The 20972-nt window shown below is 35.0% G+C and overlaps 4 protein-coding genes across 6 annotated transcripts; 3 read left to right on the top strand and 1 right to left on the bottom strand.

Moving 5' to 3' along the window:
• Nucleotides 1–3925: 3925 nt before the first annotated feature.
• On the top strand, nt 3926–9064 carry LOC112741177 (dihydroxy-acid dehydratase, chloroplastic). 3 transcript variants are annotated; one of them, XM_025790043.3, is made up of 14 exons: nt 3926–4596; nt 4979–5050; nt 5242–5289; nt 5752–5906; nt 6008–6202; nt 6279–6390; nt 6934–7003; nt 7093–7151; nt 7274–7397; nt 7497–7567; nt 7668–7769; nt 8105–8185; nt 8446–8604; nt 8717–9064. In XM_025790043.3, exons 1-14 carry the CDS (start codon nt 4075–4077, stop codon nt 8765–8767), a joined length of 1821 nt encoding a protein of 606 aa, XP_025645828.1. In that variant the 5' UTR covers nt 3926–4074; the 3' UTR covers nt 8768–9064. The 3 variants fall into 3 exon arrangements, with proteins under 3 accessions (XP_025645828.1, XP_072069762.1, XP_072069761.1); XM_072213661.1 differs by having other exon boundaries at nt 3939–4596; nt 4986–5050; XM_072213660.1 differs by having other exon boundaries at nt 3941–4596; nt 4971–5050.
• A 1753-nt stretch (nt 9065–10817) lies between these two features.
• LOC112741175 (probable aspartic proteinase GIP2) lies at nt 10818–12584 on the top strand. Its single transcript, XM_025790041.2, has one exon. The coding sequence runs from the start codon at nt 11161–11163 to the stop codon at nt 12436–12438; it is 1278 nt and encodes a 425-aa protein (XP_025645826.1). The 5' UTR covers nt 10818–11160; the 3' UTR covers nt 12439–12584.
• A 1374-nt stretch (nt 12585–13958) lies between these two features.
• Nucleotides 13959–15860, top strand: LOC112741174 (probable aspartic proteinase GIP2). Its single transcript, XM_025790040.3, has one exon. The coding sequence runs from the start codon at nt 14440–14442 to the stop codon at nt 15727–15729; it is 1290 nt and encodes a 429-aa protein (XP_025645825.1). The 5' UTR covers nt 13959–14439; the 3' UTR covers nt 15730–15860.
• A 1911-nt stretch (nt 15861–17771) lies between these two features.
• LOC112741173 (probable aspartic proteinase GIP2) lies at nt 17772–19784 on the bottom strand. Its single transcript, XM_025790039.3, has one exon. It carries the CDS (start codon nt 19279–19281, stop codon nt 18007–18009), a length of 1275 nt encoding a protein of 424 aa, XP_025645824.1. The 5' UTR covers nt 19282–19784; the 3' UTR covers nt 17772–18006.
• Between the last annotated feature and the right edge of the window lie 1188 nt (nt 19785–20972).

Here is a 20972-nt window from a genome sequence, read left to right as displayed (position 1 = left end):
AAAGGTAACTCATGTTGTTGATGGCTATGCCGAAGATAACATAGGAGTTGCAAAACTGTTTATTATGTTTTCTTGTATGCTCCACTGAATGTGTTGAGCTCATTTTTCTTCAAAAAAAAAAAAAAAAAAAAACTGATAACACATGTTGATATGATATATGAAAATTCAAAATCAAAATACATACATTGCTGTAAAAAAAAAATCTTGATCACATAATTTTTTTTTGTACTCAGTATATTCATTCATTTAAGGGTCTGCTGTTGGTTGGGTTGTTGCATGCACAATGTGGGATTTGAATCTTTAACATTTGTTTAAGCAGACGAGCGAGCTATCGACTAACCTAAGTTGGTTTGATCACACATTATTGATTGTATATTTTCCCTATCAAATAAGATATTTCCATGTTGGACAACAAAAATTGGGCCCAAAACTTGTCTATTAGTGACACCATTGAATGATTAGTTTTTAGAAGAATATTATATGCAGTAGAGGCCCAGCAAAGATGACATTTCTATCTGCCTCATACAGCGCTGCATCTGGGTTCTAATCCCAGCTGAGGCTGGTTGTTGGTTTAAGAATCCATGATACCCATGGTAGTGTATGTGAGTGTGTTGTGTGTGTGTGAAATATGGGTGTAATTTCTAGGATCGGGGGCTATCCAATCCACTTGACAAAAAAAAAAAAAGAAGAATATTATATAAGATGAAGATTAGCCATATTTACTCTCTATTATTTTATAAAAGGGGTTATGTTACCATTTTGTTTTTAGTAACATCTCCAATAATCGACAAAAAGAAATCATGGGACCGAATGCGGATTATTTTAGCATACTACTGGCTGCGGTTTTAATATAAAGCACATTATATAACAATATATATACTGAAATATAAAAAAATTATATATTTATAATTAAAATATAAATAAATATATTATTAAAATATGAGTAAAGATCCAATCCGGTCCTTATCTGTTTTCATGAAAGACAATGCGATTTCTATAAAAAAAAACAGACACTTTGGTCCTCAATCTTTTTATTTTGGGACAATACGATCCTTCTATTAAAAAAAATTGTTAAATAATAACAAAAATTATCATCACCAATACCAATATTATCAACATTAAAGTTATCTTCTTTCATTTCTTATTCGATGTTTTTTTTCCTTTAAAAGGTATTTGTACTACAATTATTTTTTTTGCGACATTATTTTCATCAATGGTTTTTCTTCACTTAACCACCATTGGTGAATGAATTTTTCAAAAACAAACTTATTAATAGTTTGTGGAGTTTTAAAACCCCACAAAATTCAAATAAAATCCCCCCACAAAACTAATTTTTATTATTATTTAATGAATTTTTTAACAAAGAGATCGTATTGTCCCAAAATAAAAAAGTTGAGGGTCGAAGTGTCCATTTTTTTTTTTTGGATAGGGATGGCTTTGTCATTCGTGAAAATTAACAAAGATCGGGTTGGGTATTTACTCTTAAAATATTATTAGAGTTGTTAGTAGTTGAGAGTTAAATTAGTAATGACTAACCAAGTTGGGTTGGTCTAGTGGTTAGCTCACTAGTCCGCTTAAGCAAGTGTCGGGGGTTCGAATCCCGCCTTGTGCATGCAGCAACCCATTGGCCAGCGGCAAACCCTTAAATGGAGCTCAGTACCGCGACGGATTAGTCCTTGACTTGTCGGGTTGGGGGATACCGTGGGAAACCAAAAAAAATTAGTAATGACTAGTAGTTAGTAGATTGATATTTATGAGATTAGTTGGTAATATCTTTAATTTCTTGTAAAGAAGGTGACTCTTGTATCATGTAACAACAACTTCAACACAACAACTTTACATATAATATTATCTTCTTATTCTTCTCTTCTCCCAAAAATTTAACATGGTATCAGAATAACTTTGAAGAGGATAAGTCATTAGTTTTTCAGTGAAAAATCACCATGTTTCTTTTTCACCCAAATATTTTCATCTATAATTTTTTCTTTGTTCTTGTTACTGATACTTTTTCACCTCACCAAATAATCCATCCTTTTCGTCTTGTCCTTCCAAGTCCAACGGACCCAAACTTATGGCTGTTGAGAGCTAAAAGGCGCCTTCACGCGCTTCTCAAAGTTTGTTGTCACCGTCACTTCTTCTTTTTTCTTCTCTTCTTATTCGTCCCTTTTCTCCTTCTTCCTCTGTCAAGAACCACCCCCCTGTCCATACATTTTCTCCCTATCTTTATCTATCTGTTCACCCTGCTGCTGGCCAGCCTGTGTCGCCGCGACATCTCCGACATCCCCCTTTTTTTTTTTCTATTGTTTTTCTTCCTACTCCTTCCTGATTATCTCACTCTCAAACACAGAACTAGAGCAGTAGCCTTATTCCTCATTTTCTCTATGACCAAAATCACCAGCCCGCAACACACGCGTCTTCCTTCTTCTTCTGCGTCACAGCGCTACACGCATCGTCTCCTCCGCGTCACTGCACGCTGCTCACATCTTTCCCTAATCAGAGCCGAAGGCATTTTTCTCTTTCTTGTCATGACCAGAATCGCGACCTATGCTGCACGTCTCTTCTTCTGTGTCGTCGTGTTGCACGCCTCTTTCTCAACCATCTCATCAAAACTTATTCAAGTTGGGGATTATTAATATCTTTCATCCACCGAGACATATTAAAATATTATTAGAGTTGTTAGTAGTTTTGAGTTAAGTTAGTAATGACTAGTAGTTAGTAGATGAATATTTATAAAGTTAGTTGATAATATCCCTATAAATAAAGTGACTCTTGTATTATATAACAACAACTTCAACACAACAACTTTACATATAATATTATCTTTCTTATTATGCTCTTTTCTCAGAAATTTAACATATATAAAAATATAATGACAACAGATTTTTTGTATTTATTAACATTTGGTTTCATCATCGTGAAAAAGTTTGATTATTTTATAAAAAAAATTGAGTATTTTATTATAAAAAATTTGATTATTTTAAATTTTAATGGCTATTCACTTTATCGAAAAATATAAAATAATACATATATAAATATACCAACTAATTTTTAGTATTTGTAAACATTTTTTTTATTAATTTTAAATTCAACTAATAACTTAATTCCTTGGCACAATAGGAAAAGTCAATAACTTAATAATTAGTTTTTTAAAAATATTTTTTGGTGTCTATAATTAGTCTTTTATATACACATGATATATGTGATTTATGTGTAAAAATATGGATTAAAGAGATGGTAGGCGAAGAAATTATTATTTAAATTAAATTTAATTAAACCTTTTTTATTTTTTTTTTGCTTTTTTTAATTAAAATTTTTTATTATCAATTCTTAAATTATTAGACCAATTTAATTAAATTTAGTCACTAAAATAATTTTATAATATAACATCACCGGTTGAATTAATAGTCAAAAGTCAAAACCGCTAATGAAAAAAAAAAACAACAAATTGGCACCTAAAAAATGCAATTGTGAGTAAAATTGTTGGTTTTGTTTTTTGAATGATAACACCTAACTTAATTATTTTGTGACACATTAATTGTCTAAATTTTTGGATACCAATTTAATGTATACATAACAATATTTTCACTATTAACTCATAAAAATATTGAATAATTTCCTAAGTCATCTTTTTTTATTTTTATTCTAGGAAGGAAGAAAAAGAATTTATTCCTGTAAACTTTTAATTTTTTTTTTTAAAAATATTTTATAAAATAAAAATAATTTAATATTTAAATATTTTATGTAAACTATTATTTTATTTATTAATTATATTTAGATATAATGATATAAAAATATTATTTATTTATTATATTAAAATTTGTATGAAGCACACTGACAAATAAAAAATTTGAACACCAGCCAAACAAGTTTAAAAAAAATTAAAAGGGAGTGAGAGACAAAAGTAGGTAATAAGTGACAAAAATTTAAAAGGCAATTGTCATTTCATGTTCATAATCAATTAATCATACCTAACCTAGCTAAACCCTCAATCCCCTTCTCTAAACCCTTTCTTCACTCTCCACTCTTCACTCTTCACTCTTGAATCTTGATTCCTCTCTTTTCTCAATCATCACAATGCAGTCCACTCTCTTCTTACCCACCTCGCTCCCCACTCTCCACCGCCGCACTCTCCCCTTCTTCTCCATCAGAGCCTCCCAATCCTCTCCCTCCGTCACCGTCGACTCCCCGCCGGAGTCCTCCTCCGCCGCCGCCGCCACCCAAAAGCTCAACAAGTACAGCTCCCGAATAACCCAACCAAAGTCCCAAGGAGCCTCCCAGGCCGTACTCTATGGCGTGGGTCTCTCCGAGGACGACATGGACAAGCCCCAGATTGGCGTCTCTTCCGTCTGGTACGAGGGTAACACCTGCAACATGCACCTTCTGGAACTTTCCGAGGCCGTTAAAGAAGGCGTTAGGGAAGCCGGCATGATCCCCTTCAGGTTCAACACCATCGGTGTCAGCGACGCCATTTCCATGGGTACGAGGGGCATGTGCTACAGCTTGCAGTCCAGGGACCTCATCGCTGATAGCATTGAAACCGTTATGAGTGCTCAGTGGTATGATGGCAACATCTCCATCCCTGGCTGTGACAAAAATGTAAACACTTTTTACCTTCACTTTTCAACTTGTTTTTCATACTGTTTTTCTTAAGCAAGGTTTTAATTTTGTGTTTATGTGAATGGGGATATACAAAGGTTACTTTTTTTTAGAGTGAAGTTCTTTTAGTTCGGTAGGCCGGAATATAGATTAGATAAAAGAGAGTGTTTTTGCTAACTTTGTTTTGTTGGGTTTCTTTAGTTTGCAGATTTGGTGGATTGATTTTTGTTGGTTAATACGTTCGTTTGTCTGCAATAGCTCAGTTGTTAGCTTGTCAAGTTTCCAATTTCTGCTGTATTGCTGTGATTACTTGTGTATGTTTTAGAGGAGTTGTAGATTGTATTCTTTTAGTAGTTGAGTCATACATCTCACAGTTTTACAGATGCCAGGTACAATCATGGCAATGGGCCGCCTCAACAGACCAAGCATTATGGTTTATGGTGGGACTATAAAGGTAGGAGGAAATTCGGCTATGCCCTCTTGTAATTGTTTTAGATTTCACTTGATCAATGTAATTAACATGTTTGTGAAGCCAGCTGCAGCCCCCTAACTGTTCATTTCCTTAGTGAAAATGTGAAATGTCATTACTGATTCTGAGGTTGTTTATATTCTTTCTAATGTTTATTGTAATATTCCTTTTTGCAGCCTGGTCATTTTCAGGGTAATACATTCGACATAGTATCTGCCTTTCAGGTATAAGAAATAAATGTCTCGAGTCAAATTCCGTCTTAATGTGATTCCTGTTTAGTTAATTTCTTCATATTTGATTTTGCACCAATTAAAACAAAGGCAAGTTTTTTCAAGAGATAGAAGAAAGAACTTAATGAGGAGAGTGGAAAATATTGCTTGAACAGTTAAAATATGAAAATGAATAAAAGAAAAACATATACTAACTGGTTCTCTCTGAGGTCCTTTATACTTGCAAGAAATTATTAGAGAAAATCTTATATTGTCAATTAGGATGTCATATTCCCTATGTCTGGAGTCTGGACCATCTTCCTAGAAATAACGGAGCTCCTCTTTAAATCGAAAAATTGAGAATTTTGTAATGGTCAGCACTTTAAAATGCTGTACTTTATAATATATATCTGTTTCCCTGAATATCTCAGAAGTTGGATACCACTATGTCACATTTAACCAGAAATTTTGCTGTAGATTTATGGTGAATATGTGAGTGGATCAATTGACGATCAATACCGACAAAATGTTCTCCGCAACTCTTGCCCGGGTGCTGGGGCTTGTGGAGGAATGTATACAGCCAATACCATGGCTTCTGCAATAGAAGCTATGGGAATGTCTCTTCCTTATAGGTAAGTATGTTATGTAGGTTGACATTGTTTTTCCTCATCTTTTTTGGTCCCAAGAAAAATAAAATAAAATATGTGGTTTCCTTTATTTTTTACTTCTATAGCTCATCTACACCTGCTGAGGATCCATTAAAGTTGGATGAGTGCCGATTAGCTGGAAAATATCTTCTCGAATTGTTGAAGATGGACTTGAAGCCCCGAGATATCATCACTCGTAAATCACTACGCAATGCAATGGTTATAGTTATGGCACTTGGTGGATCTACCAATGCTGTGTTACATTTAATTGCTATAGCCAAGTAAGTGAAGTTTGGTGCCAAAATTCTTACTCAGATAACAATTCTAATTGGAAAGGTCATATAATGATTTTGGCAGGTCTGTTGGCATCGAATTGTCTCTTGATGATTTCCAAAAGGTTAGCGATGAGGTTCCTTTCCTTGCAGATCTCAAGCCTAGTGGAAAATATGTCATGGAAGATGTTCACAAGGTATGTATTTAATTTTTATGTTAACTAATGGAGTATTGCTTCAGCTTTTTTTTTTTTTTCAATGGTACCAAATTAGGTTGTAAAAAAACCTCAAGAAAATAAAGTGAATGGTGTAGAGATGAGAAATATTGCATTCAATGGGTATATAGGATAGGATAAAGAAAGAATGAATTAGAGTGAAATTTGGGGTTGTACCCACTATGGAAAGGATGGTGCAATTTCAACTTAGGTGGTTTGGTCATATGTGGAGTAGGCATGATAAATTCCGGATAAATCACACGGAGGGAAGCTCAGCAGTTAAAACTTAAGAGTTGACCGAAAAACTCTTGGAGAAACAACTTAAAGATTTAGGTTTAAATAGTTTTAAAATAGATTTGGTTTATTATATGGTATTATGGCACTCTCTTATCAATGTAAATGTAGCTGATCCTGCTTAGTTGAACAAGGTTTGATTGTTGTTATCTTTCTTGAAGTCATGCTTGTGGTGCCTATGCTATTCTATTCTATCATATATTGCTTGAAACTCATTTTTGTTTTTGATAGATTGGAGGAACCCCTGCTGTTATCCGCTACCTTCTTGAGCAAGGCTTTCTAGAGGGGGACTGTTTGACTGGTATGGCCATTTGTCTTTGTGTGTTTAGAAAAGAAGATTCTTTCCTGCAGAATATGCATGTCACTAACATAGACATACCTCTTCTATAGTTACTGGGAGGACACTTGCTGAAAATTCTGAACTTGTTCCTCCCTTGTCCCCGGGCCAGGTATGAGTATCATGACATTTATGTTTAATTTTATCAATGCTAACACTTCACAGTTCCCACAATTTGATTGTTAATGAATTAATCTCTTGCAAGCTACAAATTTTGTGTTATGTGTGGTTCAGGAAATAATAAGGCCTATAGAAAATCCCATAAAGAAGACAGCGCACATTCAAATATTATACGGAAACCTTGCCCCACAGGGTTCTGTTGCTAAAATTACTGGAAAAGAGGGGCTATACTTCTCTGGTGAAGTTTCTCTCTGTATTTTATGAATTTCTTAAAATATTGCTTTGGATAAATTATGTTTGCCTGAATCACATGTTAATGACATGGATTTTTCAACAGGCCCTGCACTTGTATTTGAAGGAGAGGAGTCAATGATTGCTGCCATTTCAGAGGATCCTTCAAGTTTTAAGGTATTTCTTTCCACTGCCTTGTTACGCTTTACACGGATTTAACCACTGCTAAATTGAAATCATTAATTGAATCTCTGCATATGATATTCCACTTTGTCAGGGGAAAGTGGTTGTAATTAGGGGAGAGGGACCTAAGGGCGGTCCAGGCATGCCTGAGATGTTAACACCAACAAGTGCAATAATGGGTGCAGGGCTTGGAAAGGTCTGACCTATGATATCTTTGTTTATTCTATTTACTTTCTTTGTAATAGTCTTTTCTACAGGTAAACAGTCTTACTGTAGACATGATACACAATAAAGCTCAATAGTGTCGTCTGATCCACGTGGCCGACCCTACCTAGTGGGATAAGGAGGCTTTGTTTTTGTTTATTGTTGTTTTCTCTGATACTGTAGGAGTCTCAATTAATATGAATCCTTGTCTATCTATCTATCAATGCTGGCAAATATGCTTAATTTGATTTTATTTTATTTTGTAATTTACAAGAGACCGTGATAATGGACCTAATTATTGACATTTCTTACATTTGGATGCTGCAGGAAGTTGCCTTGTTGACTGATGGGAGATTTTCAGGAGGATCACATGGATTTGTTGTTGGCCATATATGCCCTGAAGCACAGGTTAATTGACTATGCTATATTATCATTTTATTATGGCTATAATAAGCTTAAAAAAAATTGAAGATGCTAACAATGTAAAATCTTTGATATTCGATCAAATGATTTTCTGTAACATGTTCCTGCTGTCGTTATATTATCTAAAATGATATAGATAGAGATGGTATTTATTTCGTGACATGTTCTTGTACTCAATCTATGAAGAAAAATCTTATAGTTCCTTGTAGCAGCTGATAATACTTGTGGTTTAATTGATGTTACAGGAGGGTGGTCCAATCGGCTTGATTCAAAACGGAGATGTCATCAACATCGACGTCCAGAAGAGGAGGATTGATACTTTGGTATCCGACGAGGAGATGGAGGCACGCAAGAAGAAATGGTCTGCTCCGCCATACAAAGCTAACCAAGGAGTTCTCTACAAGGTATGATGAGACATGAAGTTCCTTAAGATGCAACAAAAGAAAAATGAAAAAATAAATACACTTTATTTCTTGTGCTTTTATGCTTAGCTTTTATTTGGTTTCTGAATTGCAGTACATTAAAAATGTGAAATCAGCTTCTAGCGGATGTGTGACGGATGAGTAAAGAGAGAGAGAGAGAGAGAGAGAGAGAGAGAGAGAGAGATAGAGCAGAGTTTTGGTGAGTAGCAGAGGGAGAAAAAGAGGGTCATATGTGTTTTTTTGGGGTGTTATTAATATTTAGGCCTAAAAGGGTGCATAGCAATGTAGCTTGATGTATCTCTTGTGAATTATAATTATTCTTTTGCTACTTCATTATGGACCAGTTATCATTTTTGTAATTTTTGTGTGAATTTGTTTAATGTTGTGTATCAGTTAATGAATAAATGTTAGTTTGAACATTTCTCTTGGGAGAAATGAGAAATCAATGTTCTTAAAATAGATTTCATCATTCGGATGAAAATCATAATAAAGCTCAATATTTTCTGTTTTCTGTAGACAAAAGAATCAAATAAAATAAAATAATGAGTTAATTGTCAAATTGGTCCTCGAAAGATTACGCGATTGTCATTCTCATCTCCGAATGATTTTTTTAATCAAATTAGTCCCTGAAAGATTTAACATAAGTTGCGTTTGTCCTTCCATTAACTGTTTAACCCATTCCGTTAACGTTGTTTCACGCGTAGCGTTAAGTGAAACGACACCGTTTGTGGGTTATACTTCAAACGACATTGTCTCTTACTTCCTCAACCCCCATTACTCTTCCCTCAAAACAGACGAAACAAACACAGAGAAGAGGAAGAATTGACAATCGTAGGAACGGCGGAGGCACCCCTTCATCGGCAACGCTTCACCGACTGCGACTACGCTTGAGTGGCTCGGTCTCTAGGCCACCGTTGCTTGGGCGTCCCAGGCTCGATCTTCTCCTCCCAGTCAAGAGAAACAGAGAGAGAAGACGAAGAATCAACGATCATTGGAAGGGCAGAGGTGTTGTCATCGCTAAAATCATGTTTCTTGATAAATTAGTATTACCCACATGCATTGTTTATGATAATTGATTTGTTTCCCTAACCTTGTACAAAAGTTTTATACTTGATGAGCATAGCCAAATTGATCAAATTACTCCAGGTATCTATGGATTGAAATTAACGAACATAGCCAATTAATCATGGTAGTAGTATTATTTTTTTGGTCATCACAATGCAATCTATCGTCACTTAGATTTAAAAAAAAAATATCGAATAACAAAGTAAAAAAAATCGAAAACAGAGCACACAAATTTTAATCAACTTGTAACAAATTAACTAAATAAAAAAGAGAATCAATCAAAACCCTAACATTACCACCAGGCACCAGCAAAAAAACCCAACCTGAAACCCATTGAAGGAAACATTGATTATCTCTCTCGCAGATGACAGTGTCTTCCACGACGGTGCGATGGTAGTCTCTCACACTATGCGAACGCAATCGCACTACTCACTGCGTCGCCGATGATAGCACCATCTTCTTCTCTTTGATCGGAGCTTCGCCGCCTTCTTTCTTCATTCTTTGAGTGGTTAAAGAATAGAGAGTGACTGAGTGAAGCTGTAAATGGAAGGAGATGAAGCTCCACTAAATACTAAACGACATCGTGTTTGAATCAGAGACTTATAATAATTAAAACGGCATCGTTTTAATGTCAGTGTTAGCAACTTAACGATCCACGTGGCCAAATGTTAACGGAATCTGTTAATCCATTGACAGAAAAACCAACGCGATTGCTTTTAAATTATTCGAAGACTAATTTGATTAAAAAAATTATTTAGGGATGATTTTAAAAAATACTCTTTCAAGAACCAATTTAACTATTAACTCATAAAATAATAGACAGACAAGTATAAATAACATGCAATAAAGCAAAAATCATTTACCTACTTCTAGATTGCCCAATGTACGGAAACGTCAACATGGGCAACCCAAGGCCGAAGCAACAAATTGACTCGTTCATTTAGGACTGGCTTCCTTGACTTTTTTTTTTTTTTTTTCTCAATTAGTATGATATTTTATTATATAAAATCACTATATTTTTCTTTTTGTCACTTAATAAGTCTATAATAAAAAATATTTTGCAACATTACTAGAAAAATTGATATCTATTTCCTAATAAATTTGTGTCCACCGTTTCAAGTATACTGATCCATCAAGCAAATGATGGTGGTATGGGCACATTGGATATTGGTCAACGGACTAATCTTGACTTTATTTGGAATAAGTCAACCTTATTACATTTACATACTTTTATAGCCATAAAAGTCTACTTTCACTTTCACTTATCTCTAGCTGTTATCTCTTAATTCGTATCTGTTGTGCACCACCAAGCTGTCCAAGCATCAATTTTTGACTAAAATCAGTGGTCAAAGAATCATAAATAATATATCATTCATCAGGATATGATCCACACATGCATGTTGCTCTTTCTATAAAAGGGTAACTTAAACATTATTAACAACACATCAAACAAACACCATTGCCTTCATCACCATGGCTACTACATCTTTTGCCATCAATTTTTTCATCCTATCAATAATATCTCTTATCTCACTTCCATGCTTATCAGCATCATCACACTCTCCCTTTCTCCTTCCAATCAAGAAAGATTATTCAACCAACCTCTTCTACACCACACTTGCCATAGGAACACCATCAAAGAGCTTCAATCTAGCCATTGATCTTGCAGGAGAGAATCTTTGGTATGACTGTGACAAAAACTACAATTCATCATCCTACAGCCCTATCACCTGTGACTCAAAATCATGCCCCAAAGACGCAAATGGCTGCGTTGGCTGCAATGGTGCATTCAAGCCAGGATGCACAAACAACACTTGTGGTGCCACAACAATCAACCAACTAGCAAAGTTCATCTTTGGTGGTGGTTATGGTGAAGATATAATAGTCATTTCTCAAATGAAAGTTCATGGCTTGATTTCGGCCTGCATTGAAGCCGAAGGATTCACTTCCGGTTCCCCTCTAGAAGGTTTACCTAGGAACACTAAAGGGATCTTAGGCCTTTCAAGATCACAACTTGCATTACCAAATCAACTTGCATTGGAAAACAAGGTTCAACCCAAATTTTCTATCTGCTTGCCTTCTTCAAACAAGTTAGGATACACCAATTTAATGGTTGAATCCATTGATGGGTCAGTGTCCAAATTTGTCCAAACCACACCATTGATCATCAACCCTGTTTCAACCGGTGCTCTTTCTGTCAAGGGCGTACCCTCTAAGGAATACTTCATTGATGTCAAATCAGTTAAGATTGATGGCAATGTTTTGAACATCAAGCCTTCACTCTTGTCCATTGACAACAAGGGAAATGGTGGCACCAAAATCAGCACAATTAGTCCTTTTACTGAGCTACAAAGCTCTGTGTATAAGCCTTTCATTCGAGATTTCGTTAAGAAGGCTTTGGATAGAAAAATGAAGAGAGTTGCTTCAGTTGCACCATTTGAGGCATGCTTTGATTCTAGAACTATTAAGAAATCTGTCACTGGATTTGTTGTTCCAACCATTGATCTTGTGCTACAAGGGGGAGTGCAATGGAGAATTCATGGTGCAAATTCAATGGTAATGGCAAAGGAGAATGTGGCATGTCTTGCATTTGTTGATGGAGGGACAGAACCAAGAATGTCATTTGTGAAAGCATCAATTGTCGTTGGAGGGTATCAGTTGGTTGATAATCTTTTGGTCTTTGATTTGGATTCATCAAAATTAAGCTTCAGCTCCTCGCTTTTGCTCCATAATGCAAGTTGTTCCCACTAATGAATAATGTTACAGTATAGGACCATAGGTTATGTTGTAATGCATTTGAATTTTGTTATTGTTGAATAATAATATACTGTTATGGTGTTTATTTCTTTGGAGCAGAATGAATAAATTATGTTTGCTTTTGTTGCAAACATTAATCAGTTGAGAGAGACAGTTTATTCAATAGATTTTACCAACTGACTTTCTGAGTGGCCAAGATTGCAAGTAATTAAGTAAGTGAAAATGTGTTGATAACAATTACCTTTACTTTTTAAAAATCTAAACTCAATTTTATTAACCATTTAGAGAATGTATCAGTTTCAATTAATGCTCAAATTTGTAATTTACAGAGTCAGGCAGTATATTCATTTTATACAACTAAAAATTATTACACATTCTTGCTTACTTGAAATCATATTAAATTAAAAAAACTAATTGCTCTAATGCAAGGGTTGATACTTGATATACCATTAATATCATTCAATTGTATGGATCTTCAGTGGACACAAATACAACTCAATGTCTTTTTCTTGATTGTATTGTTATGTATGTATATAAATAAAAATGGTTAGATATCTAACTTTTAACTCTTATAATTAATTATTGTACCTTAATTTGTAGTGTCATTTACTGAATAATTTTTTGGATTTGGATCTTCTAAATTTTGAATTTCACTTTACAAGGTAAAGTATAATCTCTAACCATTTATTTTATAGATGTGACTAAGAGAAAATATGAGAGAGAAACTATTCTAAAGTGAGAGATCACACTTTACCCTCTCAAGTAAAAATTCAAAATTTAGAGAATCCAAATTCTAATTTTTTACCTACTTTTATTATATTAAAAGATCAATGTATCTATATACAGTGAGTGATATGGAGTAACAGATGTTCTTTTTACTTAACAAGTGATTCATATTCGAACCAGATCTCATACTCCTTATAAAATCTCTTGAATAATTGCCTCCACCAAACAAAATTTAAAAGGGAGATAGCATCGCATTTCAAACATAGATATAACTCTCAAGTGCATGGTATCCACTTGTGGCAACCTGTACGGAATGTCAAGATAGGCAACCAAAGCAATAACTGAATTGTACCTTGGAATGCAAAATGGGAGACAACTCACCTTAAGTTATCTTCATGTAATAATTGTTAAAAACTGTTATTTAAGTCAGCTTTACGTGAAAACATGTTAGTACTTACTTGTTATGGACTGTCACAGTCCAGTCCGCTTACCCGACAGGTCGAACCAGCCTCCACAACAGAGGCAACCCAATGGGTCGGCCCCCCACGCCGACCCGAAGCACGCGCAACTTACCACAAAGTGGCTCGAGTCATCACGCCTAGTAACCGGTCGGGTCGGTACCCTCGAGGCGTCACCCGAGACCCCCGACCCGAAGACTGAAACGCCCTGCTCTTCTCCACGTGGATTAGGACAGCTCATGTAAACTTCCTGGCCAGTGGGCTAAGTCACCTATGGACCCACCCAGCCCAGTATATAAGGGAAGAGGCTAGCTCTTCCCCCAAGGTATATGACATCTTACCCAATTCCACTATCACCTCGGACGCTGACTTGATCGTCGGAGTATCCTTGCAGGTGGCCACCCCCGTCCACGCCGTCTCCCTCGTCACCAACTTCCAGCTGGCACCTCTACTCCCGCTCCAAGTCCGTTCAGGGCCTCACCCGCTTATTCTCTCCACACCATCTGACCCGTCGAGTGCCCAAGGTACCCTAAGGCAACGAACATTACCCAAACAATGTGCCATCATCATCCAGCAATTGATGGTGCTAACTGCTACGGCCACATTTATAGCTGCTGTTTTCTCTCTTGTGCAATACCATTACCACCAGCAAGCATCCATTCTTGACTAAAATCAATGCTCAAAGAATCATAAATATGATAATGATCAATCATCAGGATATGATCCACACAAATAAATGGTGCTCCATTTATAAAAGGGTAACTCAGTTAAGTTAACAACACATCAAACACCATTGCCTTCATCTATCACAATGGCTACTACAACTTTTGCTATCAACTTCTTCATCCTATCAATAATCTCTCTTTTCTCAGTTCCATGCTTATTAGCAGCATCACCACCACATTCTCCCTATCTCCTTCCAATCAAGAAAGACCCTTCAACCAACCTCTTCTACACCACACTTGCCATAGGAACACCATCAAAGAGCTTCAATCTAGCCATTGATCTTGCAGGGGAAAACCTCTGGTATTACTGTGACAAGAACTACAATTCATCATCCTACAGCCCTATCAGCTGCGACTCAAAATCATGCCCTGAAGATGCAATCGGCTGCATTAGCTGCACCAGCGGTCCCTTCAAACCGGGCTGCACAAACAACACTTGTGGTGCCTCTGCAATCAACCAACTAGCCAAGTTCATCTTTGGTGGTGGTTATGGTGAAGATATAATAGTCATTTCTCAAATGAAAGTTCATGGCTTGATTTCGGCCTGCATTGAAGCCGAAGGATTCACTTCCGGTTCCCCTCTAGAAGGTTTACCTAAGAGCACTAAAGGGATCTTAGGCCTTTCAAGATCACAACTTGCATTACCAAATCAACTTGCATTGGAAAACAAGGTTCAACCCAAATTTTCTATCTGCTTACCTTCTTCAAACAAGTTAGGATACACCAATTTAATGGTTGAATCCATTGATGGGTCAGTGTCCAAATTTGTCCAAACCACACCATTGATCATCAACCCTGTTTCAACCGGTGCTGTTTCTGTCAAGGGCGTACCCTCTAAGGAATACTTCATTGATGTCAAATCAGTTAAGATTGATGGCAATGTTTTGAACATCAAGCCTTCACAGTTGTCCATTGACAAAAAGGGAAATGGTGGCACCAAAATCAGCACAATGAGTCCTTTTACTGAGCTACAAAGCTCTGTGTATAAGCCTTTCGTTCGAGATTTTGTTAAGAAGGCTTTGGATATAAAAATGAAGAGAGTTGCTTCAGTTGCACCATTTGAGGCATGCTTTGATTCTAGAACTATTAAGAAATCTGTCACTGGATTTGTTGTTCCTACCATTGATCTTGTGTTACAAGGGGGAGTGCAATGGAGAATTCATGGTGCAAATTCAATGGTAATGGCAAAGGAGAATGTGGCATGTCTTGCATTTGTTGATGGAGGGACAGAACCAAGAATGTCATTTGTGAAAGCATCAATTGTCATTGGAGGGTATCAGTTGGTTGATAATCTTTTAGTCTTTGATTTGGATTCATCAAAATTAAGCTTCAGTTCCTCACTTTTGCTCCATAATGCAAGTTGCTCCCACTTATGATATATGGCATTTGAATTACTCTTATGCTGAATGGGAATAATATATTGTATGCTGTTTATGTCCTTGATTATGCATGTTTTCTTGGTATCTGTAGTAATCCCATATATCAAATTTTGTAAGCAAATTTACTATCTCGGTGCTGATGCTATGGCCTTTATTTTCAATAGTTTTAGATCAATGGTGAGATTAGGTTGAAATGCTCTTTCAAAAACTCTCAATTTTGGGAAAAGTAGTTACTTTTTTTTAAGGCACATCTCATCCATAACCAATTAATCTCTCTGGTAGATCAATATGTTAATTAAAATTCATAAACCAGATTTTATAGGTCATACTATAGTTTTGTACATTTTAAGGACTAGATAGTTTTAGATATAATTTTTTTCTTTCCATTTGATAGAGAAAAAATCACATATGACATATCTAAAGAAAGAAGAATTGTTTAAATTAAGATTAAGGGTCATACACTGTTGGTTAGGGCTGCACACAGATAGAATTGGATATAGTCTAAAATTTTATCCGATTTGCACTGCATTCATCGGATCAGATCGAATACGATATTCGTATTTTTTCAGGCTGGATCCGATCCGATCCGACATAATTCAAAAAAACAATTTTAAGATTTTGTTTGGCTGTTTTTATAAAAAAAATATCCAGAAAATTTATTTTTCACCTGTTTAAGCTTATTTACTCCTAAAATATTATCAATAAAAATTCTCTTGAATAACAAAAACAAAATAATAACACAAGATTTAAATTTAATTATTTCAAGTTGAAATACAACATAAAAAATTAAAAACAAGATATCATAAAATTCATAAAATAACACACTAAAATTCATATCACATTAGAGTTTACTTTAACAATGCTATTTATATGAGATGTGCGGATATGCGAATTTGCAGATCGGATCCGCGGATATCACTGCCAAATTCGCAATCCGATTCTATCATAGTGCGAATCGGATAATATCCACAAAATTCGGATCGAATGCAAATAATTATCACGAATATGCGAATATTATCCGATCCATGTGCAGCCCTAGCGTTGGTGTGCACAATTGTAACGATGATCATAGTCAGAAAAAGAACAATTAGTTGAATCTAATCCTTCTGCTAAATAATAATTATCAGTTACCAAAAGAAAGCAACAGTAATTATTAATTAATAATCTTCCATATAATGAATGCTCATCCATTTTGAAAAGTCAACTCGTCTCTGCTTCACCCCATTAAAGGGCCAACTTATTTCATATTATTTATTGGGAGGTAAAATCCTAAAAAATGGATTTGTTGGTGATTTTTAAAATATGAAAATAAATAAAATTTCTCATTGGCGAATTGTGAATTTTAATTTAAAATTTAAAAAAGTGAATTCGCCGATTCACCAACAGCAAATTGTCTTTTTTATTATTGTTAAATTTTTTAAGAATACAAATATACAATACGCTATTGACAAATTCTGATATTTTAAAAAACACAAATCTAAACATCATATACAAATTAAAAAGTTATCTTTTTAACTAAAAGTAATGGATAAAAATTCAGGTCCAATCAACTTCATAATTGATAATTCTTAAATAATTTAACTGATTATCTTATAATTTTTAATTATCAATTTTATATGAAATTAATTATATCTGACTTTTTATCAAAATAAATAATTAAATAATAATATCGATAATAAAAAGATCAAATTACAAAAGTGCCCCTTTTCCTGTACTGGTGTACGATTAGGCCTCAACCTCGTGAATTAATACGAAACAGATATTCTGCAATTTCCGGGTGCCAATACCTTTCATTTAGTGTTAAACTGTGTGCCGCATATTGTGCAATAAAATAAATAAATAAATGGAAAGTAATAACAAAAGTGCCTTATAATGAAATGAATGGTGCATAATGGATATGCTCTTCCCACTATCAAAATATTCCACAACGTGTTCCATTTCCATATTCACATTATTGCCTATCATGTTCATCATATCTTATCACACCGACAAAATAAACACACACATAATTAAGCCTAAAACAAAACAACTCAATCAACTGATTAAAGCTCATACCAGAGAACTATCCAATTATCAAAAGGTGCCTTCAACTTCCCAACAATAACCATTAGTAGTATACACACAAAACATTTAAGTGGTTCTAAGGTGATTACAAAAACTGATACTAAAATGTTCAGCATTCACCCATAATCTAAAAAAAGAAAACAAAAAAACTATGTATTATGCCTCATCAATTATATATCATAATCAATAGCAAGGGTTATTTTGGTCAAATCATTCTGCTGCAACCATGGAAGAAGCAAGCCTCTTGAAATCAGAACAACTAGTTTGCTTCATCAAAAGTGAATTGCTGAATCCAACCATGTTAGTATCAAGATCAATCTGAACCAAAACATCCTCCAATTGAAATCCTCCAATCACAATATTATTCTTTGCATCCACACCACCATCCAAGAACCCTAAGCACATAACCTTTTCGTTGACCTGCACCATTGAGTTCCTTCCATGGATGCTCCACTTCACCATCTCACTCTGAAGCACAAAGTCAATAATTGGCACACTTGGGTTCCCCTCAGAACTGAAACAAAGACCAAAAGGTGCTAAAGCTTCCACCTTTGCCATGTTCATGGCCAAAGCAGCTTTCAAGAAAGCACTCTCAAAAATCTCATAGATTGAACTGTGCAAAGTTGTGAAAGGCACAACCGTACTCAACATAGCTCCATTGCCATCTTGTGACAGCGATGGCGTGTTAAAGGAAACCTTTTTCCCACCGATTTTGACGGAATTGACGTTGATGAAATACTCCTGTGAATTAGGGTTCTTCTGGTTGTTGGTGGTGGTCACAAGGGGTGTGAAGGTTAAAGATCTGAGAATTTCATCAGATGGTTGAAATTCATAACCCATGTTACCAAAAACGACAACCCCAGATGAAGATGAGACACAAAAACTCATCTTTCTTTGAGTTGTAAGAGAATCAAAGATCTGTGATGTGAATGAACTTCGAGATTTTCCAAGACCTGCAATTCCCTTGGCACCACTCGCTAAACCCTTCAAGAGAAGTGTTGGTGAACAAGCAAAGAGAATCTGACTCTTTGGTCCTTCTTCTTCTTCAAGCTTCCACCTTTTCAGTGCTATGAGGTCCTGAACGAGCTCACCCTCCGAGGATTTTGTTCCGGTGATGCTGTTTTGAGAGAGAATTTGACATGGCTGGTCAAGTTCTTCAGGGTTTGAGAGGCTTGTGACCCATGCCTGAGTCTCAATTTCGTGGCTTTTCGCCGTGAGGCACTGAATCGAACGGTGAGGAACAGAGATTGAGGAAGAAGACGGGGCGTTCCTCGATGCACAATCGATCCAGAGGTTGGAACCCCCAAGATCCAGAACAAGGTTTGTGGGAACAAGAGGGGTTCCATAAGAGAGTGTGGTCAAGTATTGAAGCGTTGCAGAGTCTTTTGTTACAGGGAGAATCAGAGAAGAAGCTGAGATCTGAACATGGAAGAGGGTGAAGAAAAGAAAGGAAAGGAGAAGAAAGAGAGAGGAAGAAGAAGCCATGGTAGTAGAAGAAGAAGAAGTTGGTTTGGTAGTTGAAGAAGTAAGAAGCTATGAGGTGTGTTCGGTGATGGGTCGCCGCGGCTGCGTTAAAAACTGAAACTTTTTAGTTTTTAGTTTCGTTTTTGGGGGCTTTGGAAAATTGGATGGATAAGGTCTATGATTATTGATTAATGAATCGTTGTTGAGTGTTATTTCTGCTTTTCTTTTTCCCTAATTTATTTATTTTTTACCTTTTCTTTCTTTATTATTATTATTTTGTTGGGGTTGTTTTGGGGTTTGGATTGCTGAGTAGATAACACTCTGTGATGCTTAGTGCTTATCCTTTCTCTTTCTCTTTCTCTGAGTAGGATGACATGTGAGTGTGACTGTATCATTGGTTGGTAGGTCACATTCATAAACCTTATTTTTGTACGTACCCACCACGACGAGAGCACAAAAATTATGATGATAAATTAATTAATGGTTTGATTTGATAACAGAAAACAATAAAAAAAGAATGATTGATAAGTTATATACACCATTTATTTATATATTTAAAGCTTGTAAGTTTTTGTTAGTTTATTATTATTTTTATTAAATGTTAAAATAAATATAAAATATAAGAATTTTTGTTAAGTGTAGTTTGCGGAAATATTATAAGGATGTAGGCATGGCAACAATGTAAATGGCAAAGCACTATTTGGTATTTGGAAAACTCTTATTCTCTTCCTTGATTTAGCATCTATAAATTCTGGCCTAAATAGTACCAAATTTTGTACCTGCCCAATTAATTCATGGAAAATTAGCGTCACAAGATGGGGTTAAAAAATTTGGATACGGAAGAGTAGAATGAGTATTATACCTTAACGTGGTAACTTTTGGTGTTTTTTAAAATTATGATCTTTCTATTTGTGTTTAAAAAATTTTAAAAGTTTGGAGTGCACAAATCGGACGGTCCGAGTACAGAAATCGGACGGTCCGATTTGTGTATCTAAAAATCGAATGGTCCGATTTTTGTATCTTTTAAAAATCAGACGATCCAATTTATATTCCATACATTAAATCATCTCACATTTTAAAAAAATATCACAATAGATCACACTTAAAAAAAATATCATTGTTAATCTAATATTAAAAATAAAAAAAATGACAAGATGGGAACACGTTTTCCCTTCCCCTCGTTCTTGCATTAACGAAAAGAAAAATATCTCACATCAACCCATTGTAGTGGTTGAAGGGCCAGATTCATTGATACCTTCCAAATTGTGGCACCTTGTAAATAAAATCTCTCTGTTTTTTTCCTTACTATTTTTCGTTTCGAATATTCTGCTTCCTTTTAATTATTGACTATTGGTATATTCCTTTCTCATCACTGTAATCTTAATTAATAATTAAGAACCGCATTGTTCTATTGAACATTTGAAAACAACAAAACGGTGTAACTTTTTTTTCAAGCGACTTCAACGTAATAAAGTGGAACGATAAAAAAATAAAATAACAAAAATTAATATTTAATATAAAATAAATTAAAAATTATCCTCAATATTATTTTCAGTATTTATATCAAATAATAAAAGGAATCTATATTACTCCTCTATAACTAATTAATGATTTGTGAAAAAAAAATTTACACTTACTTTTTTGTTACGAAAGATCCGCCAAAAAAACAGTATAACTAATAACTATTACTAAATTAAAGTCTTAGGCTCAGT

Source organism: Arachis hypogaea, chromosome 14 (assembly GCF_003086295.3).
Source record: "Arachis hypogaea cultivar Tifrunner chromosome 14, arahy.Tifrunner.gnm2.J5K5, whole genome shotgun sequence".
Classification (NCBI taxonomy): Eukaryota; Viridiplantae; Streptophyta; class Magnoliopsida; order Fabales; family Fabaceae; genus Arachis; species Arachis hypogaea.
The sequence above is the reverse complement of the archived record's forward strand: the minus strand, read 5'-3'. Positions and strand labels throughout refer to the sequence as shown.